Raw genomic sequence first — 25,115 nt, forward strand, 5'->3', positions numbered from 1 at the left:
TTAATTGAACCCAATATGATTTGTTTTCTATCCAACAAGGAGTATTTATATCTTAGTTGGGATCAATTACAAGATACTGTGTTATTATAAACAGAGGAAAAGGAAATCCGTTTTAAAATTCTGAATTATTTCTGAATAATGGGTTTCTGGATAAGGGATCCCATACTTGTACCTGTTTTAAATCAAACAACTTTGACACAAAGCTGCCTGTAGAGACACAGAATGTTTGATTATGTTTAGAAATTTGATTAAGCTTATCTGTTATCCAGAATTACATGAAGGTCTTTTCCCATAGACTCCATTATAATCAAGTCGCTTACATTTTTAAAAAAAATATTTATTTTTTCTCTAATAATAAAACAGTACCTTGTACTTGAGCCTTACTAATCTGCATAAATCCGTATGGAAGGCAATCCTACTGTGTTTATTTAATGCTTAAATGGTTTTTAGAATACTTAAGGTATGGTGATCCAAATTACGGAAACACTTTATCCGGAAAACACCAGGCCCCGAGCATTATGGATAACAGGTCCCATAGTGCATGTTTGTTTCTTTATTTTTTCTAATTAGAGGATTTGAAATGTTTTGGCAGATAAAAATAAAATTTATGGTATTTTATTCCTACTATGTAGTATTCCTACTTGTCTTTCCATAGTAATTGGAACTATTATAATGCCACTCACTGGTTTGTTATGAGTATATATGATGCTGCATATTACATATGGCTGCCTCTGCTTGCTATATAATCTGACTTAATACCTGTGCATATGCTTTCTGCACGCTCTGTATTTCAACAAATTATGGCATGAAGTACAAAGAATCCCATTGTCCCTAGATGCTCTTATTTCTTCAAGGCTGCCCTCATCATGATCTGATAATTCCCAGGACAACTATATTGTAGAGGAGAAGAAACTGCCACAAAATATACTGATGGATAGCTTGTTCTTGGAGCATACGAGATCAATGGTTACTAAAAAATCCCTGTCTCCAGGCACTGGACTCTTTAGAAAGACAGCCAAAATAATCATTGGTGTCTTTTTTCTGCCTTAGTAGATTTGTGCAACGTGAGACTTTTAAGCAAAAAAAAAAAATGGTAGCACTTTTTATACTTAAAACTAAACCTTCCTATGGTAATTTTTCAGTCACACTTATGATATTTTCCATTTGCATTGTGTTATTTCCTTAGGATAACACCAACACCCCTTGGAGAAGGGAAAAGCACGGTTACCATAGGGCTGGTGCAAGCTCTGACTGCACATACTAATGTCAATTCCTTTGCCTGTCTGAGACAACCTTCACAAGGACCAACTTTTGGTGTCAAAGGTACTGTAAAATCCTCTTTTAAATTGTATACACCCAGTCCCCTGATTCAGCGGGGGTAAGGTGCAGGGGCATAGTGGCCGACTGGTTTGCCTAGGGTGTCCGGTCGGCTTGGCCCGCCCCTTATGCTATGTCCAAATGTTTTTATATTTTTTTTCTGAATGAAAATTATAAGCATTTTACATGGAGGCGCAGGTTTGTTGGAAAGGCACTCGGGCATAGTGACCCTCAGGAGTGTTAAAGGTACATTTACTATAGGTTCAGCATGACACTGTGTGAGACTGAAGAATTTTTAAAGGGATTCTGTCATATGAATCACTAAATAGCAAACAATTTTTTAATACTTCATTTTTGTGGGGAAATGGGCAAAACTGCCAGTACTGCCTCCTATTTACTTAAGGCACATGGGGAATGTTGATGTTGACCACAGGAAAAAAATCTTTTTGCCTTGGTGTCGGCAGGAATCTATTCACAATAGGAAGTGGCAAGGGTGGCTTCAGGCATTCTGTCAGCTAAAACACAGTATGGAAAAACTGCTTCATGAGCCATTAACCTGAATAGGCTTACATTAGCATACATTAAATACAGTGAGTGGTGGTAAGAAAGTTAGCCCTAAATACATTGAATACAGCGAGAGGCAGTCGGAACTTTAGTTACCTGAAACCTGGAGAAGGTTAAAATATTGTATAGATCAAAATGTCAGAAATCATTTGCAGTGTTAAAATGATCCCATCCAAAGTCCTACCCAACTTGGGAAATAACATTGACTTGGAGGAACAATAGCTTATCCAAAAGCAGTTCTACTGTGCTCTTTATGGATCCACAGGATCGAGCATAATGACCTTTATATGGCTGCCTACACACCAATATAACAACTAAAAAAAAATTAAAAAAAATACATTTATTGGTTTACAATACAATGCAATGGGTTACACCATAAAAATCACAACAGTCCCTTAAAGGACATGTAAAGCCTACATTTGCCTACAATGTATATCAGTTGGGCATGTCTCCCCCACCCAAATGGCATTATTTGTACTGCATATATCTCCTCCACATGCCAGCACCATCACATTTTCCTAAAGCAAATAGCAGCTTTCACCTGGTGGCCATTTTTCCTCTGATCCATAATTGGATACATTTAAATCTGCAAACAGCACACACACACAGACCCTTATTCAGCATGCATTTCATCAAGAATACAGGCTCACACAGGCACAACTGTCTGTGATAAAAAGTTCTGCTGTGTTTGAGCTGAGCTCTCAGCAGAGTTGCTTGGGAGAAAAAAATTGAAGCAGACAGCTAGAGCAGAGTTTCTATGGGAACCAGCAATGCCATCTCTTCACTGGCTGCTAGACTGGAATAGTTTAGAAAAACTGAGCATGCCCACAAGCCAAAAGCCAAAGGAAATTCCCGAGGGAGGGGGCCGAGTGGGTTACAGGAGGAGAAGCAAATCTAAGTGATTAAGGAGATGTTGCAGCCTTACTATTAACCTCTGGACAACCAGTGTGGCAGGTATTGAAAGATTTCAAAGAGGCTGTTCACTGATTACATTTTTGTGTGTGGGGTTTACATGTCCTTTAAGGAAGGCAAGGTTTATGGCTATCCAACAGCATGTTTAGCCATTGGGATTATCCAAATAGGGAAGAGTTCGGTGGCAATTGCTTTAGGTTTGTCCAAAATGAGATTGCTGTTATAGTCATTGACAAATCACTTTTCAAGGGTTTAAAAAAAAAAAAAAATCAACACGTTTAAATTTTTGAATTGAACATTTTATTGCCTTCAAAAAAGAAATATTTATTTTAGTTGGATCACTTTAAAAAAAGAAATCCCCCCCCCCCCAATTAATTTTATTTATTTATTTTTTAACAATGAAGTCCTATTTTATTCTCTTTTGTGAAATATGCATTTATGCAAGCCTATTATGGAGAACCAATACTAAGGGGCAGATTTATCAAAGTGTGAAATTAGAGCTTACCTCAGAAAATCTCACCCACTATCTATTCATTCCTATGGGATTTCTAGAAGCAATGGTCTAACTTCCACCTTTTGATAAATACGCTTTTAAAAGTTCCATATGAATACATAGAAAGTCTACGAGTTTTTCTGTTATCCGCTCTAATTTTATACTTTGATAAATCTGTCCCTAAATGTCCAGTCTTCTCAAAATCTGCAAGACAAGTGAACATTGCTGTTTAAAGTGTTTTTATACATGAAGCGCAAGATGTATTGTTCTGAACCCTTCAAAATCAATATGTATCAAATTGCTAATTTTTTAGAAGCCTGGAAGGTAATGTGCTCTCTCTCACTTCTTTGTTGATGATCTCCAGCTGCTCCTAGGCCACATTACATAGGAACCTTTCTCAATGAAAATCAGTGTGAAGGGATTAAAATGTCTTTTGCTTTACTGTATTAACTCTTAGGGCTGTGACACACGGGGAGATTAGTCGCGCCTTGAGAGGAAACTTCAGCAAATCGCGGTGCCACGTATGCCATCCCACCGACTATTTACATTCTAGCCAGTGGAATGGCATTGCGGGGATATTAGTCGCCCGCGACAAGGGAGATTTGTCACAGCGCGACTAATCTCCCAGTCACAGCCCTTAGTGAGAAAATCCTGTGAGTGCCATCATTTTTCACTACTTATCTACATGTCTACTGCTCAAGCACCCAGGTTAAGTTATTTCTTAAAGGAGTGCAGCCCACACTGTTGTCTATATATAGAGGCACACCGCCATCTATGTCCTTATCTAGGTTCCCTCAGTTCTAGTCTTAAAGGACAATGAAAGGTTAATATAAATTAAAAGTAAGTCTAAAGGCATTCTTTTTAAGTACTTACTGCATATCTAAATTCCCAGATCCCTGCTTGCTTCTCTGTGATATGGTGCTGGCAGCCTACAGCAGTGTGAAAACTACAGTGACATCACTGAAATCTCTCTGTACTTCCTGTAGGCTGCCAGCGACAGCCTTACTATTCTCTGAGCATGTGTGTAACTTGATCCTGTCTCCTGTTCTGAGCTACACATGCCCACCAGCCAATCAGAAGCGGATCTGGCAGAGGGGAGGGGGGGAGGGAATGAAACACATGTGCAGTATGAAGCAAGGAGGGAAAGGAAGGGAGAATACCTTTTTAGAGATGGCTGCCTGTTCAGAAAATGTGAAGTAAGTGTGACTGAGTAAATATTTGATTAGGTGAGCCAAAAGTGTGGCGTTTTTACTAAACAATAGGAGGACTATTGGGCAGTATGCTTTTTAAATTTTGACTTGCATTCTCCTTTAAGGGAAATGCTTGACTGCCCAGCTACTTGTCATGGCTACAACATGCAAGCCCTGCCATACACAGGGCTGAGTGCGGTCTCTGCCTAAACACATGTAGAGACAAGTAATATCCGTACTTTCTCTTTTGGAGTCGCGGCAAGTAGCTGTGTTTCATTGCCTTTAATCATGCTACTTTCTTACCAGAAGCAATCCCTTTCCTTGTCCTGTACCACTATTGCCCCCCCCATAAGATGTACCCACTTCTATAGGAAGGCCAGTTAGCAACCATCCTTACAGCAATTATGTGACCAGAAGGAATTGGCAATTTTGTAGTGGGTGGGTTATTCTATATTGCTGTTTGTGCAAAACACCAGTGCAGCTTTTTAGTGACCAGGAAATATCAGTCACAGTGTGAGGGGAAAGGGCAGGTTTACTATTCTTGACCAGGACTGTTCTGGTTATCTTGCTTCCTGCTGATACTGGAGCCTGTATGATTGACTTTATTTGAAGCAATGGCCCCACCAAACTGCTTTACCAAGGAGGTGGATTATTAGTTAAAGGCAACATTGGAAAACCAGTAGATTATATAATGTTGTGATCTTGGGCCTTCTCAATCCTAGAGTGTTTCTTTAACTAGTTAAACAAGGTTCTGCCGCTGCAATGCATTTTTGCCAGAGTGGCTCTTTCAAACTATAATAAAAACCATCTCTCTTCCTTTTCATTGGTATTTGCGTGAGTAACATTAACATCATCTTTGCTTTCCGGTTATATATATATATAAAGTTTTTTTTTTTTTTTAATATATATTTTTATTTATTTATTTTTTGCTTTTTTAAGGTGGGGCTGCAGGAGGTGGATATGCACAGGTCATTCCAATGGAAGAGGTAAAAACAGAAAAAAAAATATATTTCCTGAATGTTTTATTAAATAAATAAATAATGCTTTTTACGGTTGTGATTTCCACAAAAAACTGATTAACTGACCTGGAGGAAAACAAAAATTTTGCTACATTGTTTAAGGAGTCAGAACCAAACAAAGGAGAAAATACTGCTTTCAATAGCAATTACAGTGTAAATTTACAAGTAGCTTTTAACAAATTTCCACTGTACATTAATTTAAAAAATGTACAGCATAGTTTTAGAATTATTATATATTTCTTTTATTTTTTGTTCATACCGGATTAACTAGATTAAAAGCCATGATAGTCTGTATCCGTGCTTGCGGGGACCAGTCCGCCACCCCTCTCATGCTCACATTGTAATGCAACCCCTCCCTCAACTTGTTCCATTGGAAAGTAATGGATTCTGGAACTTCCAAAGCCTCTGCTTTCCCAAAGTGGTGCATCGATTTTGTGGAAAGAAGATGGACTTCAAGTGCATTGCACTGTGAGGGGGTGGTGGACTGATCCTAGCAAGTACAGATTATCATGTTTTTATTTTGATCTGTGGGACCAGGTATGTGTGTCAACTTTTTTTTTTTTTTTATATAAGCCAACTGAATGCGCTCATGTCGAAAAAAGGTTGGGGGAGGCGGTACATTTCCCTTTTTATCATTGTGGAAGCCCTGACACACATGAATGGCAATGAGAAGAGAATCTCGCCCCTACCCAGAACTTTGTATAAGTAAATGCAAGAAATAGTTAAATATATAATCCCTTTGCTCTGAGCTACAAATCCAATTAAGATGAAGGAAACCAGCCTGAAAAAAAGAACTTTTGTGATTTTGTTTGGGACTTTTAGTTTGCTGTGCCAAAATAAACTCTGTGATGTTTTGAGTTATGCTGAGGTATGTTATCTCTCTCGGGGAGGCAGCGTCATGCTTCAGCTATGGTAGAGCTGTTAACCCAGCAGAAACTGCAACTCTATAGTAAATGGTACCCTGGGTTTTCTAATTGTACTTTTCTTGCATAGTGGTGTCTGCTTGTTCTGTCACATCATTTCTTCACAAAGGTTACAGGTTTTAGAAATGACTGAAAATATTATGTAAATAGCAGAATGCATTAATGTTCTGGAACTTCTCCAGAGGTACAGTAATGTGTGAATTGTTTTAGCCATCGGTTAGGAGAACTAAACCCCCCCCCATAGGCAAAAGCCCCCCCCCCAAACTGCCCTCCATTTTCTTTTTGGCACATGTGCAGTTAGAGCTAGTCTGGGATTAGCTTCAACTGCGCATATTCTTGAAAACTCCATCAGTCAGCGAAGGAAGAGAAGAGGATTCAAAGATCCAGAAGATGGCGCCTATGAACTCTGCATTTATAGTTAAACTCTCCAAAGAAAGACACTTTTCTAACTAATAGACACTGCCGGGAGGGGGTAGGGAGGTGGGCCGATTGAGGGCAGGCTATGGCGGCTTTTGCCTGTGGGGGGTTTCATTCTCCTTTACGGTGTGGCCAGTGTTACATTTTAAATATAACATTTATATATCTTCCTGATCTGAGATTCTTGAAGCTGCAATACTGTCTTATTTAAATGGTCACTAGACTCAGAATTATTTAACAAAAATCGGGCATTGTATAATGTCAAGCAAATTATAGGCATACCCTCCAAACATCAGCACCTGGGTGCATATCAAACATGTGAGGATACTTTAAATTGCATCCAGTTGTGTTCAAGAGGTATCACCTGGAAGTACAGGTATAGGACCCATTATCCAGAATGCTCAGGACCAAGGGTATTCCGGATAAGGGGTCTTTCCATAATTTGGATCTCAATACCTAAAGTCTACTAAAAAAAAATCAATAAAACATTAATTAAACCCAATAGGATTGTTTTGTATCCAATAAGGATTTTTCATTTCTTAGTTGGGATCAATTACAATGTACTGTTTTATTTCTACATAGGAAATCCGTTTTAAAATTCTAAATTATTTGATTAAAATAGAGTCTATGGGAGACGAGCTGTCTGGATAACGGGTTCCCGGATAAGGGGTCCGATACCTGTACCAGTACTGCCACAATTTTGGCGATTCTCACCTAAAAACACCCTGTTGTATTACACTAAACACAAGGTGGCAGTAGGGGGGCAATCTGGGACATTTCGACATCTTTGTTTGTTTTTTGTTTTTTTAAAGGGAAAAAATGTTAAATCTGTATTGGGCAAAGTTTCTACTGTTTTAGTAACCCACAACATTAGCAGCAGCACATTTGCTGGTAACCTGCTTTGTTTTGTGTTTGTTTTCCATACCTAGGCAAACCATCTTCGCATTATATATTATATAAGTTATAAAACGTAACTATTGTGTTTGTTTATCTATGGTTTTTTTTTATACCAAGTGAGTATGCATACAATTAGAGGTGAATTTATATAGGTACAGATTGTTGTGTTTTGATAAGAGGGTATCGGAGCTACATATACGTGAAGAGTAAACTGATTAATCATTTGTATATTATATAAAAATTATGTACATAGCAGAATGCATTAATGCAATTATTGTAATAACCTGTAAATGTTCCATATATTTTTCTGCAGTTTAACCTCCATCTCACTGGTGACATTCATGCTATCACTGCTGCCAACAACTTGCTCGCTGCGGCAATTGATGCCCGAATACTGCATGAGAACACTCAGTCTGACAAGGTGATGTATTTTTTTAGTTTATCTCTACAACTTTTCCAACATTAAACAGCAAGTGAATTGCTTTTGCTTCATTACAGAGAGATTTTAGGAGACTGTGTTGTTACTGCTAATGAAAAGTACTTTTGTTATCACTGCATCAGTAAATATGATAATATAGTTTACAAAAGCCTTATTCTGTGTTTTCTGAACCATATGTTCATGTGATGGTCCTTAAGTAAAGTGCCGCCACAAGACACATGTATGCAGGGCTAAAATAAAACTGTTAATGTTGGTTAGAATAGAAAATTAATAGACTTCTTTAACAAAGTGCTGTAGAATTTTAAAAGATTCGATTTTTGGCTTGTGGTTATAGCAGGCATGATCTCCTTCATCTGTGGTGTTAACCTGTTGGTGCAGTTTTTGCTTAAAGGGTATATAAACCATGGAAAAATTAATGTGTTAACTTACCCAGAGTGCTCCTCTGGGCACTTTTGCAGTTTACATTCTTTTCTATTTTTAGTACCCCCATATGTAATAAATGGCACAGTGTTTGCTCAGGTTCAGTAAACCCAAAGCAACCAGTAAGATGTTCCAATAAATGCTATCTACAGGTTGCTATAGGTTACAAAAACAGCAGAAGACTTTTCAACATGTATTACATAACACTTTTAGGCTGCTAATAGGCTAATTGACTTTCAAAGAGAGCTGCTAAGCCAAAAGCTTGAGTATCAATGACAATTTCCCTGGGCAAAAGCACAAGAGCACTAAGGAGTGCAAGACATCAAAGAGCATTGCTGAGCCAAATGCCTGGTATTAGCAGTCCAAAACTGCTAATATCTCAGAAGCTGCTTAAAACGGAACATAAATGTACGAAACAGTATTTTTAGTAATGCAAATGATAAATCTGTAACTCACCACTTTATTAGGTCTTAAATATAACCCTGTAATGGAGTACAAATAATGAATTTATCTATATGGAAAATATAACTGCTTAGTCTTTTTTGAATCAACATGTCTTGTAGGCTTTATATAATCGTCTGGTTCCCTCCATTAATGGTGTAAGAGAATTCTCCCCGATTCAGATTGCCCGGTTACAGGTAAAAAAATTATTATTTTTTTTTTAATGCGCAATTATTCTCAATATTATGTTATTGATGTTATTTAGTCTGTGACTTTTTATGCAAATGGACATTGATAATGAAGACATGACCTACAAATAGAAGGACCCACCAGGCAGTAACCCATGACAGCTAATCAAATTTTTTCTTTCATTTTTTGACCCTGGCTGGCTGAAAAAAGTCAGTGACTGATTGGTTGCCATGAGTTCCTGCCCTTTTGCCAGTCCACTCACTGTATTAATGATACTCACCGTGTTTTCAGCACTGCTGCCCTCCTGTGGAGAACAACAGCCTAAACATTTTTAAATCTAATTTACAAAAATACCACCATTTTGCTCTGTACCTTTTAATTCCCATGTAAATAGGAGCTGCTATAGTGCTTGACTCAGCTTGTTGCATTCTACATAAACAGCACTTCTTACATATACATGGAATTTGACATTTATTTTACCCAGAGGACTGCTTTCTTTTAGAAATGTAGAATCATTGCACCTGCTGCAAAATACCAAATAATTTTATAATTATTCAAACTAAACCTGTGCAAAAGTGAATTGGCTTTATCTGAGATTGCAGGCGCAAAAATTACTCCACACACCAAAGCAGTTCTTATAATGTTTGACTGGTAAATGCCCAGTGTAAAGAACAGAGTTCACTTTTGCCCAAACTTTTTATGGCTTTATTCAAAGATCAAGACCTGACGCATTTCATGTGTTACCACACGTATTCATAGATAACTTCAGGCCAATTCGGAAGTTTATCTGCCCGTGTATGGGGCCCTCAAGTGGGCCATCCAGACCTATATCTGGCCAAAAATTAGCCAGATGTCTATCGGGCAGGTTTGATTTTCCCGTCTGATGTGGACCACGTCGGCTTTATCAAATGGTTACCTTTCAGTTTAACCCATAATTAAATATGCTCTCAAAATCCCATATAAATGAAATTCTGAGCTCTGATTTAATTCTTTGATAAATAAGCTTCTAGGTGGAAGTTTTCTGTAAGGTGTTCTAACAAAACATTTGTATATAAAAGAGGCTTGAGATCTTTTTGGCTAAATAAGATTATGCTCTATAGAGATGTTTAAAAGTAGGATTTTTTTAACTGGAATTAATGTTAAATGAAGTAACATAGTAACATAGTAAGTTGGGTTGAAAAAAGACATACGTCCATCAAGTTCAACCATAATGCCTATATATAACCTGCCTAACTACTAGTTGATCCAGAGGAAGGCAAAAAACCCCATCTGAAGCCTCTCTAATTTGCCGCAGAGGGGAAAAAATTCCTTCCTGACTCCAAGATGGCAATCGGACCAGTCCCTGGATCAACTAGTACTAAGAGCTATCTCCCATAACCTGTATTCCCTCACTTGCTAAGAATCCATCCAGCCCCTTCTTAAAGTTATATAATGTATCAGCCAGTACGACTGATTCGGTGAGGGAATTCCAGAACTTCACAGCTCTCACTGTAAAAAATCCTTTCCGAATGTTTAAATGGAACCTCCCTTCTTCTAAACGAAGTGGGTGCCCTCGTGTCCGTTGGAAGGACCTACTGGTAAATAAAACATTAGAAAGGTTATTATATGATCCCTTTATATATTTATACATAGTTATCATGTCACCTCTTAAGCGCCTCTTCTCCAGTGTAAACAGACCCAACTTGGCCAGTCTTTCTTCATAACTGAGACTTTCCATACCCTTTACCAGCTTAGTTGCCCTTCTCTGGACCCTCTCTAACTCAATAATGTCCCGTTTGAGCACTGGAGACCAAAACTGAACAGTATATTCTAGATGGGGCCTTACCAGCGCTCTGTAAAGGGGAAGAATAACCCCCTCCTCCTGTGAATCTATACCCCTTTTAATACAGCTCAATACCCTGTTTGCCCTTGCAGCTGCTGCCTGGCATTGCTTGCTACAGCCAAGTTTATTATCTACAAGGACTCCAAGGTCCTTCTCCATTATGGATTTGCCTAGTGCAGTCCCATTTAGGGTATATGGGGCTTGCATATTTTTACATCCCAGGTGCATGATCTTACATTTATCCACATTAAATCTCATCTGCCACTTAGCTGCAGAGTTTTGTGTCATCTGCAAACACTGATACATTACTCATAATACCCTCCCCTAAGTCATTTATGAACAAATTAAACAAAAGTGGACCCAGTACAGAACCCTGAGGGACCCCACTGAGAACCTTACTCCAAGTAGAGAATGTGCCATTAACAACCACCCTCTGTACCCGATCCTGTAGCCAGTTTTCTATCCATGTGCAAACGACTTCACTAAGACCAATATACCTTAGCTTAGAAAGCAGTCGTTTGTGGGGAACGGTATCAAATGCTTTGGCAAAATCCAAATAGATTATATCTACTGCATCCCCACTGTCCAGCTTCTTACTTACCACATCATAAAAAGCAATTAAATTGGTCTGACATGACCTGTCCTTCATAAAGCCATGCTGATTACTGCTCATAATGCCATTCTCCACTACATAATTTTAAATGTGATCCCTTAACAAGCCTTCAAATAACTTGCCCACCACGGATGTCAAACTTACAGGCCTATAATTGCCAGGCTGAGATCTTACTCCCTTTTTAAATATGGGAATGACATTCGCCTTCTTCCAATCCCTAGGTACCATACCTGATGAAAGAGAGTCTGAGAATATCAGAAACAAGGGCCACTGCAATTCTGCCCCTAGCTCTCTCAGTACCCGAGGGTGTATTCCATCTGGCCCAGGTGCCTTGTTTACATTTATCGTGTGTAACCCTTTAAGCACCATATCCTGTGCCAACCACTGTGTAGATGGAGCTGAGGCAACAGTGCAGCTATTGGGTGGGACTTGGCCCACTGGCTCCTCTACTGTATACACGGAAGAAAAGAACTGGTTAAGCACATCTGCCTTTTCTGTATCCGCTGTAACCATATTGTTATTATAACTCAATGGGGCCACACCCTCAACCTGCATCTTTTTACTATTAATATACTTAAACTTTTTGGGGTTAGTCTTGGCCTCGGCCGCGATGCGCTCCTCATTTTCTATCTTTGCCTTCCGGATTGCTGTTTTACAACACTTGTTATAGTGTTAATATTCATTAAATGCAGCTACTGTCCCCTCTGACTTATATTTCTTAAAAGCTTTCCTTTTTTTCCCTATTAACTTCTTTAGAGTTAAGCCACATAGTATCAGAACATAGATTAATATTTATGTCCTTTGAAGGTTCTTGTTCATCCAGGTCATGGTATATCTGTAGTAATAAGTCAAATTAACTGGACTTGCTGTGCTTTTCTTGAAGACATTTCATCAGTCATCCAACTGACTTTCTCCCTCCAGTGGGCCTTCCCGACCTAAATTTGGCCAAAAGCCAGTAGGATGACTGGTGAAATGTCTTCAACAAAAACACTTATTACTACAGATGGAGATTAGTATTGTAATCTTAATTATGCAGGTATTGGATCTGTTACCTGTTATACAAAAAGCTCAGAATTACAGGCCATCCCCCATAGACTCCTCCAATTTTAAAAAAAATGTAAATTATTTGATTTGAAGGAGAAGGAAAGGCAAAGTCACTTGGGGGTGCCAAAATGTTAGGCATTCCCAAGTGACTTAAATCGCCTACCTTTTACCCCAGGCTGGTGCCCCTGTTCTGAGAGAACAGCACCAGCCCGGGGTAGCTGCAGCGCTTCCTCCTTCCTGCTTTGCTCGCCACGCATGTGCAGTAGAGTGAAAAGCCGAGCTTTTCACTCTAATGCGCATGCGCCGGTCCCGGGAATTTGCTGGCAAAACGAAGCAGGAAGGAAGACGCACTCGCTACAGCTACCCCAGGCTGGTGCTGTTTTATCCTAACCGGGGCACCAGCCCGGTGTACAAGGTAAGCGATTTAAGTCACTTGGGGGTGCCTAACCTTTTGGCACCCCCAAGTGACTTAGCCTTTCCTTGTCCTTTAAAATGATTTCTGTTTTCTCTGTAATAATAGAACTAAGATATAATTGATCCTTATTGGTGGCAAAACAATCCTATGGGGGTTATTTAATTCTTAAAAAAAAATTTAGTGGGTTTAAAGTATGGAGATCTAAATTCTGAAAGACCTCTATCCAGAAATTCTTAGGTCCCTAGTATTCTGGATAACCGGTCCCATACCTGTACTAATTTCAGCTGTACGTTCATACTGTATTGCTTTAATTGGCCAAGTCATTGTTAGTCTGTGCTAAATTCATTTAAATTCAGCATTTGCTATCAACAACTTTACCACACACAAAAATTATGTTCCTTATAATCAGTACTTACAAACAGGCAAAAATCATTGGATTCTGTAATTGTGAATTGTAAGCAGTAATTATTTAAAATTGTAATTATGGGAGGTTAGCATGGGTCAGGTCATAAAACATTGCTGTTCAGGAAACATGGAAACAATTACACAATATACTAATATTTCTCTGGGGTTCTTTTTGGAACCTTGTTACAAAACAGAAGTAGAAAGTTATTTCTCAAACACATTGGGTTTTGTAGAACAGCTGTGAATTCCTTTAAAACCACTTGGTGGCAATGTGTGTTTTAACTTGCAAGTAAGACCCAAGCATTTATTTTTGTGTGCTATTAATATGGTCAGGGGATTATTTATTAAGAATATTGGTTTTAAGATATATTCTTTCCATTTTCCAATGTGTTTAAATGGCATCAGAACAAAGCTGGAATGAAAAGTTACAGAACTACATCAAAAGTGTATAATAAATTAAAACAAAATGCTTTTATTTTTATTTTCAAGCCATTTTTGTGCAATGGAGGCAGCAACTGACTTGTGTAGCATGGATATAATTTACTGTTGACCAAAAAAAGCTTTTGGGAAGAAAGATGCAGAGGATACATCAGGTTAGGAATAATGGAGCGATGCCATCTAGCTGATCCTGAGGGATATTAACATTGGAGATAAACATCACCGGTGATTTGAAGAGTCCCCTACAAGTTAGAAAACAAAAGCAAAAGATCTAATTGGTTGTTATGGGCATCACCGGTGATGTTTGTTTCCAACATTAATAAATACACCACTTAATCTTGGATGGGTCCTGAAGCAAGCACAGGAGGTCATGATGTTCCTTAGATAAGTCAGCCAATACTTACTAAAGTCTGCCTCTGCCTGCAGTAGTGGCTACTTCTGCTAGAACTAAAAATGTAGCCAATTGCTGATGATTGCCTATGCTTCACTTTTTAAAGAAGAACATTTTTACCCATAAAGCATGTTGTTCTCTATCGCCAAGGACAGTTACATTTTGAAGGCAATGGGACATTGGGTATTCTGTTGCCTGCACAACAATAAAACCTTTGGAATGATCTTTCCGTTGCTGTATCCCTGTTGGGACACTCATGATATTGCTTGAAAATGCAGTGACCATTTTTAAGCAGTACCATGTGTTTGCTATTTTGCTTGTGCAACAAATCATGCAGCTGCCCCATGTGTTGACATCTTTGCAGATTACATAGTTAAGCTGGGTAGAAAAAAAGACCAAAGTCCATCAAGTTCAACCCCTCCAAGTGAACCCAGAACACACACAAACCTATACTGACCTATCTATACACTCAGATACATAAACAATATATACCAACATCAATACTTGCTGTAGATTTTTAGTATCACTAAATCATTGGATATTATGCTTGTTCAAGAAATCATTCAAGCCCCTCTTAAAGGCATTAACAGAATCTGCCATCACAACATCACTAGGACGGGCATTCCACAACCTCACTGCCCTCACTGTAAAAAACCACCTAAGGTGCTTCAGATTAAAGTTATTTTCTTCTTAAAAGGGGGCCCTCTGGTGCGTTAATCCCTTTCATGGGAAAAAGAACACACCATACTCTCTAATGTATTTGTGAACAGTAATCATGTTCCCACACAAGCACCTTTTTTCCAGAGAAACAACCCCAACCTTGAGAATCTAACATCATAGTTTAAACCTTCCATCCCCTTTACCAGTTTAGTTGCACGTCTCTGCACTCTCTCCAGCTCATTAATATCCTTTTTAAGGACTGGAGCCCAAAACTGCACTGCATACTCAAGGTGAGGCCTTACCAGAGACTTATAAAGAGGCAAAATTATGTTTTCCTCCCTTGAGTCAAGGTCCTTTTCTTATACAAGACAGCACTTTATTTGCTTTAGTAGCCACAGAATGGCACTGCCTGAAATTAGACAACTTGTTATCTACAAAAATCCCCAGATGCTTCTCAATTACGGATCCTTGCAACACACTACCATTTAGTGTGTAACTCGCATTTAAATTATGTCTACCACACTTTGCACTTTTCAACGTTGAACCTCATTTTCCATTTTACTGCCCAGTTTTACAATTTTGTCAAATTGCTCTGTAAACTGGCATCTTCCAGAAAGGCACCTACAATTGTAAACATAGAAAAAAAGGACAGCATCTTGTTTAACATGGAAATGCCTGCAAGATATAGTGGCATTAAACACTGGGACATGTAACGGTTTATATAGATTTTTTTTTAATCGATTCTTGCATAAAGAAAAATATTTTTTTCATACATTGGAAAGTAATACTGGTTTTTACATCTGGTGGGGATTAAGCATGGAGTGTATCTTAGTCTTAGATATAGATTTTCTAGGGAAAAAACATGGGATAGAATTTGATATCTTTGTTATAAAATGTTATTCTATGAAATCCTTAGAGCACATCAAGGGAAAATAAGAAGGAAAGGTTACTTGGGTCGGGTTTGGTTTAAGGTGGCCTTCACACAATTTCACAGCTGGAAACACTGGCATTACTTAATTGATTTTACTTTGTAGATATGAAAAATAATGTACTGTTTCCTGTCTTTTTACCACAACTTTTCATTGTTATGGTATGTCCAAGTCAAGGGCTTAATGATATATGCAGTCTTCCTTTCCAGATGAAACACATACATTTCTCTTACGTCTAGGGGGACACAGGAACAGTGGGGTAAAGGGTCCCTCCTACCAGGAGGCAGGACACTGCAGTGATGTCAGAGCTGTTGCTCCTCCCTCTCTCCTTTTACCCCCTTGCCTAGCCCACAGGGCTCAGTTTTTCAAGTGTCCTCGTCACAGGAGGTTAGGACAGCCTCTAGAGAGGCTCTGCACAAGGACCACATCGGTCAGCGATTAGCGCTGACAACAGGGGTGAGACCAGAGCCAGTAACAGTTCTGAGCTCCAAGTGTCAGCCCCCTACGCGGGATTTCCCACTCTGCAAAGGGTATTACCTAACGCTTGGTCAAGCTCCCTGGGACAGAGCTGGGTAACCCGGATGGTTGGAGACAAGTGCCTTGCCCGAGTTCTCCTCCATAAGGTAAATCGGGCTTCTCCCTGCTCCCTGCCTTCAGCCATAAGCGCGACGCTACCTCACGCGCACGCACCGTGATAACGTGGGTGCGCGCACCTTGATAATGTGCGCGCGCACTCTGATGACGCGGCAAATCCGCACCTAAACTGTTGCGCACTTGCATCAGAGAGGGGAGGTACTACACTTCGCGCCCTTCTATCGCGCGTCACTGGGGCCGTCTTCCTCTCTGCCTGGCGCGCTTAGACACAGCAACTTACAAGTGCTCTGCTCAGACACAGAACCGCTGCGCCTCTCTCTCTCTCTCTCCCCCTTCAGAGACTTATACAGGTGGCAAGTATTTTTTTTTTTTTTTTTTTTTTTTTTTCCCTATTACACACATGGCTGAAGGCAGGGGAGACTTATTCTCTAAAGGGAAGCAGGAAGGATTCACCCATGGTGTCCTTTTTTGCCTGCACTAAGTGCCTCACTAAGTTTAAAGAGGCTCAATCTAGCCCACTTTGCCCTGACTGCAGCCCACATAATCAGGCCTCAGTCTCTGTTGAGCACGCCTCATTGGGCTCCATTGTCCAACCTATAGCAGGAACCTTCCCTGCAGGGGCCCCAATCGCACAGGCCTCCTCTGAAGTGCCAGCATGGGCCGTCTCATTATCAAATTCCCTATCAGGGTTGCAATGTATACCTCAACTGACTTCCACACTTGATAAGATGTTGGAAAAACTGTCTGATATTCCACCACCCATAACTAAGCGCAAGCGTGAGACTGGTAGAGTGGACTCGGCCCTAAGGGTTCTTACTTCCAGCCCATCCCTATCAGAGGATGAGGCTAGTGAAGGAGAGGTGTTCTCATCGGCACACTCTGATTCCGAGGGAACAGAGGGTACCCCTGACACTGCCTCTAATGTTGACCACCTAATTCGGGCAGTACTGGAGGTATTACAAATTGATGGAGCAGACTCTGCTCCAGGTAAGACTAAAAGTTTATTCAAAAAGCACCACAAGGCTTCATCCTTCTTTCCTGCCCATGATCAGCTACAAGCATTGATCCAGGAGGAGTGGCAATCTCCGGAAAGGAGATTTCAGGTCACAAAACGCTTTACTAGACAGTATCCTTTCCCTAAGGAATTCATTGACAAATGGAGCGTACCTCCAGTAGTTGATGCCCCAGTGTCTAGGTTATCCAAGGCCACCACCCTTCCAGTACCCGATGCTTCGGCATTTAAAGACCCTACAGACAAAAAGCTTGAGGGATTCCTCAAGGCGGCCTTCTCGGCCTCAGGATCAGCCCTTCTCCCTATTCTGGCATCTGCCTGGGTCAGTCGGGCCATTGAAGCGTGGGCCAATTCCTTACTTGAATGTATACAGGAAACCTCCGCTTCCTCACAAGCCTCTCAATTAATATCTTACATTTTGGAGGCTAATGCCTTTGTGAGCGAAGCAGCACTAGACGCTGCCAAACTTATGGCACGCTCCTCAGCACTTTCAGTCGTGGCTCGCCGAGCCCTTTGGTTAAAAATGTGGTCGGCTGACCCTAGCTCCAAAAAGTCCTTGATTTCCATCCCCTTTAAGGGATCCAGACTTTTTGGGGAGGAACTGGAAAAGATCATATCTCAGGCCACAGGGGGAAAGAGCACCCTTCTCCCACAGAATAAGCCCAAGTCAGCCTTCAATCCACGAAAGGGTAATTCCTTTCGCACGCAAAGCTCCCGCAACTACAAGGGAGGCTCACACTCTAGCTCCCCCTCCGCATTTAAACAGCGTTTTCCCAGCAAGGGCAGATCTACCTGGCAGCCCCGTAAACCACAATCAAAACCCACGGGAGACAAAGCTGCCTCTTCCTGACTATTTTACAGTCACACAGAGGTCAATAGGCCTAGGGGGCAGGCTTCGATTTTTCGCAAACACCTGGGCCTCTCACACCACCGACTCCTGGGTCCTCGAAACCATAGCATCTGGATACCGACTCGAGTTCAAGAGTCTCCCCCCAAGACACTTTTTTATGTCAAGGCTCCCCTTGCAACCCGTCAAAAGGGATGCTTTTCTATCAATTGTTCGCTCGCTGGCCGACTCGGGCGTGATCGTCCCCGTGCCCCCCACGCAACGTTTTCTCGGGTTCTACTCGAACCTCTTTATCGTGCCCAAGAAGGACGGATCCTTCCGACCGATCCTAGACCTCAAGAAACTGAACAAGTGGATTTACTACCACAAGTTCAAAATGGAATCGCTTCGCACAGTCATTCGCTCCATGGAGCCCGCAGAGTTCTTGGCATCCCTGGACATCAAGGATGCTTACCTGCATGTTCCGATTCACCCGCACCACCACCAGTTCTTGCGGTTCGCCTACCAGAACCAGCACTATCAGTTTGTGGCACTCCCCTTCGGCCTTACGTCAGCCCCAAGGGTTTTTACAAAAATCATGTCTGTGATAGCAGCTCACCTCCGTGTCCAAGGTGTGTCTATTATTCCGTACTTGGACGACCTCCTTATCAAGGGTCGTTCCAAGGAACTGGCCGAACATCATGTCCAACTTACCATTCAGACTCTTCAGGAGTTCGGGTGGACCATAAACTTTCAGAAGTCCTCCCTAATACCCAGCCAACGGATGACCTTTCTCGGTCTACTTTTCGACACCCTGCAGCAGCGGGTCTACTTACCAGAGGAGAAGCAGCTCAAGCTGCGGAAGTCCATCCGTCATCTCAAGGCAGCAGCAAGTCCGACAGTTCAGTCTTGCATGAGGGTCATGGGGCTGATGGTGTCGGCTATCGAAGCGGTCCCATTTGCCCAATTTCACCTTCGTCCTCTTCAGTCATTAATCCTCAGGAAGTGGCGCAGATTATCCCTGCACCAGCGGATCTCATTACCGGCAAACACAAAGAGATCCCTCTCTTGGTGGCTTCTTCCCCACCGACTAGCTCAGGGGCGAACAATTTCCGAACCAGCCTGGCAGGTAGTCACAACGGATGCCAGTCTCCTGGGCTGGGGAGCGACCTTTCAGGGGAGATCAGCTCAGGGACTCTGGTCCCGGGAAGAATCCCAACTACCGATCAACCTTCTGGAGATCAGGGCCATTCTCCTGGCTCTCCAGTCGTGGCAGGACCTTCTCAGGCACAAACCGGTGCGCATTCAGACAGACAACGCCACCGCCGTAGCGTACATAAATCGACAGGGGGGCACGCGAAGCAAAGCAGCCAGCAGAGAAGTAGCTCCAATACTAATCTGGGCGGAACTCAACATCCCTCACCTATCGGCCATACACATTCCAGGAGTGTTAAACCTAGAGGCAGACTTCTTAAGCAGACATCGAGTAGATCCCGGGGAGTGGGAGCTCCACCCGGACGCGTTCCAGCTTCTAGTGGACCAGTGGGGCATGCCACAAGTCGACTTGATGGCCACAAGGCACAACAGAAAGGTTCCCTTCTTTCTAGCAAGGTATCAGGACCCTCTGGCGGCCGGCATAGACGCAATGACCATTCCATGGCACTTTCAACTGGCCTACATCTTCCCACCCCTTCCCATGCTTCCACGAGTACTCAAAAAGATAAGCAGGGAAACAGCCACAGTCATCCTAGTCGCCCCGTGCTGGCCCAGGAGATCCTGGTACTCAGACCTTCTGGCTCTTTCCCTGGAACCTCCAGTTCCATTGCCGCGGCGAGACGACCTCCTCCGCCAAGGCCCGATCCGGCACCACAACCCACACCTCTTCACCTTAATGGGTTGGCTCTTGAGGCCTCCATCTTAAGGGACAAGGGTTTTTCGGAGACGGTCATTCAGACCATGATCAGTGCTCGGAAACCTTCCACCTCTAAGATCTACCACAGGATCTGGGACTGCTACTGGGCTTGGTGTGACCAACACAATCTTAACTTTCGGGAACTTAGCATTCCGACGGTACTAGAGTTCCTCCAATCAGGCCTTAATAAAGGACTCCGTTTAGGTTCATTGAAGTCTCAGATTTCCGCACTCTCAATTTTATTTCAGGAGCGCATAGCTCTCCACGATGACATACGCACCTTCCTGCAAGGGGTTTCCAGGGTTAAGCCCCCTTACAGGCATCCGGTCCCCCCATGGGACTTAAACCTTGTCCTCAATGCTCTCACCGAGCCTCCCTTCGAGCCTCTTGATTCTGCTGATCTCTGGGTACTAACCTGGAAGACAGTCTTTCTTGTAGCCATTTCCTCCATACGACGCGTTTCGGAGTTGAGTGCCCTCTCATGCTCTCCACCATTTCTGATTTTTCAGGAGGACCGCGCGGTTCTTCGTACCACCCCGGGGTTTCTTCCCAAGGTAGTTTCCCCCTTCCACATTAACACGGAGATTAGCCTCCCTTCGTTTTGCAGCAATCCAAGCAACGAAAAGGAGGCCAAATTGCACCGCCTAGACGTAGTCAGAGCTCTAAGAACCTACATATCACGTACCAAATCCCTTAGAAGGTCAGATGCCCTGTTCGTGCTCCCTTCGGGCCCCAAAAAGGGTCTACCTGCTACTAAGACCACGCTTGCCCGCTGGATAAAAGAAGCTATCAGACGAGCTTACCTGGCAAAACGGAGGACGCCTCCCTTGCGGCTGCGGGCCCATTCTACCCGAGCATTAGGAGCCTCCTGGGCTCATAGACATATGGCATCGGCCGATCAGGTTTGCAAAGCGGCTACTTGGGCCTCCTTACACACCTTTACAAAATTTTACCAATTCAACACATACCTGTCCGCGGAGGCGGCCCTTGGCCGAAAGATCCTCCAAGCGGCAGTGTCTACCTAAGTTCCTCCCTCCCTTACTTGGGGGCATCTTTGGTATGTCCCACTGTTCCTGTGTCCCCCTAGACGTAAGAGAAAGGAAGATTTATGTACTTACCGTTAAATCCTTTTCTCTATAGTCGTCAGGGGGACACAGGACTTCCCTCCCGGAACTTTCTTCAGTTGCATTCAACCATGCGTGTAAGTTATATGGGGTTTAGTTTTATACAAGTTTATACGAGTTATGCATTCTGTTTGAGAATCTTTGAAAGTAACTGAGCCCTGTGGGCTAGGCAAGGGGGTAAAAGGAGAGAGGGAGGAGCAACAGCTCTGACATCACTGCAGTGTCCTGCCTCCTGGTAGGAGGGACCCTTTACCCCACTGTTCCTGTGTCCCCCTGACGACTATAGAGAAAAGGATTTAACGGTAAGTACATAAATCTTCCTTTTAGCTCAAAGTACTTTCTTTAAAAAAGAAGCAACATATTTGAGGGTGTGTCTTATTTTATTTTTTTTTCTTCAGTTAAAACTTTAGGCTAGTATTTGATACCAACACTTCTCGTGCCCTTATTTGATTTCTGAAAGTTAGTTTTTTTTAAATCTGTTTTTTTTCCATTTATTAAGTTTAATATATACAATTAACATCCCTTATTAAAGCTTCTTTTTATTTGTTTATTTTCAGTTTTCTAACGGCATATCATTTTCTTTGATTTGTTTAGAGACTTGGTATAAAGAAAACCAACCCTTTGTCCTTGACAGCTGAAGAAATTAGTACATTTGTTCGTCTTGATATTGACCCATCCACAATAACCTGGCAAAGAGGTAAAAAAGATTTAAGTAGTTACACTGATTTTATTTAGTGGTCATAAATGTCTGGTGATTTTTGTACAGGTAATTTCTGAACCGTTTGTATGCTTTTCTTTTGGAGACCCACTCTGCAACAACAAAATGCTTTAAATTATTAGTGATTCTCTCTCAATTAACCTTCCATACAGTTGTTGGTGAGAAACGGTAGAGATGGCTTACTTGGTCATCTCATTCTAACCTTTGTTACTGTATTCTGAATTTTAAATAAAAAAAAAACTCTTGAGGCTTGGTAAATGATCATGTAGAAAGAACTAGTTTCATGCTGTTTTTCTTTATTTCCTGTGTTATAGTGATTGACACAAATGACCGATTTCTCAGAAAAATCACAGTCGGTCAAGCAAATACAGAAAAAGGGTTCGTCAGACAGGTAGGTCATTGGTTTTCAATACCGCCCCAATATGTTTGCAGTTCTGCCGAGTGTTATGGGTAGTTGTTCATTTGGCTACAGAGTAGACCTCTATATAAATCTTCCTTTTGAACACTGCTTAAAAATTACTTGACTTAGGTAATTGCTCTTAGAGTATGTTTTTATGAGAAGGAAGCAAAACTGATTGCATATTTTAATGGGGTAGGGACTCATTCATTAACTTGTTTAGAGTGCTTCTTTAAACACTTTTGCAATTAACATGCATTTTCTATTTTTAGCAGTTTCTGAGATATTAGCAGTTTTATACTGTTGGGCAGGCTATAGCTAAGTAGCTATCTTGAGGAAGTGTCAGCGACCCCCAACTATATATGCACTTTCTGTGCACTTCCTTGGTTTGGTTAACCCTAGCTTATCAGTCATCTTGTTACCTGTTTGACAACAAAGAATTGATTGATTCATACCTGTGAAACCTTGCACCTTTTTTACTTTCCCCAAAAAGTGCTCAAAATTGGTAATTTTTTTATGCAAGAAAGAGTGAACCACATGAAGGTACAGGACAACAAAAAGTTGCCTGTCTCAGTCATACAGAGGTCCATTCAGTGGAGAGTGGATGCAATTCTCCTACACATCAAAGAGAAACCACAGATAAGAGCGAGAAGAGAGTGATTATATGTAGAAAGAGCAGGACCTTGAGAGGAAACTTGCGCGATTTCAGTGAAATCGCGCCGCCGCGTATGCCATCCCACCGGCAATTTACATTTTCGGCGGTGGGATGGCATTTTCGGGGAGATTAGTCGCCCGAGACACAGGAGATTTGTCGCGGGCGACTAATCTCCCCGTGTGCCAGAGCCCTTAGGGCATTTATTAGGATGTGAGACAAATGTGCAGTTGGAAGTCTTGGTAGAGTAAACTGTTTGCAGAATCACAGTGAGAATACTTAAAGAAAGAATTAGCCTTGAAAAATGGCTGCATTTGGCTTGCTACAGCCTAATAAGAAAAGTATGAGGGACTGGTTGGTAGATAGTATCCAACAGGGCCTTCTAAATGTTTGAATACTGGAAATAGTCCGCAACAGTGAGGAAAGAGTTTTGAATTAGCACAGTGGAAATTTAGTAAAGCAGTTTGTAGAAAGGAATGAAGAGGACCGATCTGATACTTCATCTAAGACAAGTGAAAGGGAGTATAATGGAGTTGAGTTTATACAGCAAAGTGTTCAAGGAAATATTGAGTTTCTCTTTTAACGTTTTCAAGTGCCATGTAGAGTGGAGGTTTTAGAATTCTTAACATTAATTTAATCTAAATGGCAGACATCATAACAATTCTGCGCAACCTGCTTAAAAGATTCACTAGGGGTAGTATATTTAAACTGAAGCTGAGAAACTTAGGCAAAATCTAGATTGTAAGCTCTATGGGGCAGTGATCCTCTTAACTTATTGCAACTGTAACTTGATTGTCCTCTTTAGAGAAATATATTGTACAACAGGACAATATTGTCTTAGGAAAGCTAGTATGATTTCAGCTAGAATTGCGTAAAAGTAAATTTAACCCCAGGCTCCTTCTGCTGGCGTGGACATCAGATACACAAAAGATTCAACACCTCATGGTGTCTTCTATTTAATTTATTTTTATTTTCTATTAATTTACCTGATAATTATCAGTGCACCTTTTTAGCATATCTTTTTATAGAGTATTTTCAGCTTATTAAAATAAAAGTACCACCGTTTTTGGAAAATTTCTTAAAATGTAGTATGTTTCAGAGACTGTTTGGTCTACAGGATAAATGAAAACTGGAAGTGCTGTTTTTATGCTGCTGGTGGGGAAAAATGGCTGTAGCCCAGTACATGTAAAGAACTGGGGCAAAATATTGAACCAATTTTCAACTGCTGTAGCTTTTAAGTTAAACACCTCCCAATTATAAGTCCCGCCCCTGGACGAGCAGATAACACCTTTAACAATCAACATGATCTAAGAGTTTTTTGAGTGGCTGTGCTTTGTCTTTCTTTCCAGGCGCAGTTTGATATTGCTGTAGCCAGTGAAATTATGGCTATCCTAGCTCTAACAGACAGCCTGTCTGACATGAAGGAAAGGCTGGGTAGGATGGTGGTAGCCAATGATAAAAAAGGGCAACCCGTGACTGCAGAAGATCTGGTATGTTCTTACGCTCTTTATTACTTAATATGCCTTTTGATCTTTGCAACCATATTGCTTTCGGTTTTGGATTAATAAAGTCATGTTACATTCGGATAACATTTTTTAACAATGTTGTCTTTTTTGGGGCTGCTGAAAGGGCTAGATATGGTATTATATAGATTTTTTTGTGTGTACAGTATTAAAAATAATCCAAGAAATGTTTTTCGTCAAATAACATGACAAACTGACCCAGTAGATGTTGGAGGCAGGCTATAGAAATCTAGTGAATTTGCAAATTCGCAAATACGTCCAAATGTTTAATTCCTTAGAGAGCTTTGTTTGTTCAAGCTAAAGCTGATTGTCAGATGCCACCTTGCAGCATCAGTAAGTTTAACTCGATCTGACAGAGATTAGTGGTTCATGGAGTACTTTACATTTACTTAAAGATGAGTTGTTTGTTTTATAAAGCT

The 25,115-nt window shown here is 41.2% G+C and overlaps 1 protein-coding gene across 1 annotated transcript in view; it reads left to right on the forward strand.

Moving 5' to 3' along the window:
* mthfd1l (methylenetetrahydrofolate dehydrogenase (NADP+ dependent) 1 like) overlaps positions 1-25,115 on the forward strand; it is a 129,372-nt gene that overhangs the window by 20,892 nt on the left and 83,365 nt on the right. The window contains 7 exon segments of the mRNA NM_001126699.1: positions 1,187-1,323; positions 5,416-5,462; positions 8,046-8,153; positions 9,155-9,229; positions 22,001-22,103; positions 22,439-22,515; positions 24,523-24,663. Of these exon segments, the coding sequence (NP_001120171.1) occupies positions 1,187-1,323; positions 5,416-5,462; positions 8,046-8,153; positions 9,155-9,229; positions 22,001-22,103; positions 22,439-22,515; positions 24,523-24,663 (688 nt within the window).

This window comes from Xenopus tropicalis, chromosome 5 (assembly GCF_000004195.4).
Source record: "Xenopus tropicalis strain Nigerian chromosome 5, UCB_Xtro_10.0, whole genome shotgun sequence".
In the NCBI taxonomy this organism is placed as follows: Eukaryota; Metazoa; Chordata; class Amphibia; order Anura; family Pipidae; genus Xenopus; species Xenopus tropicalis.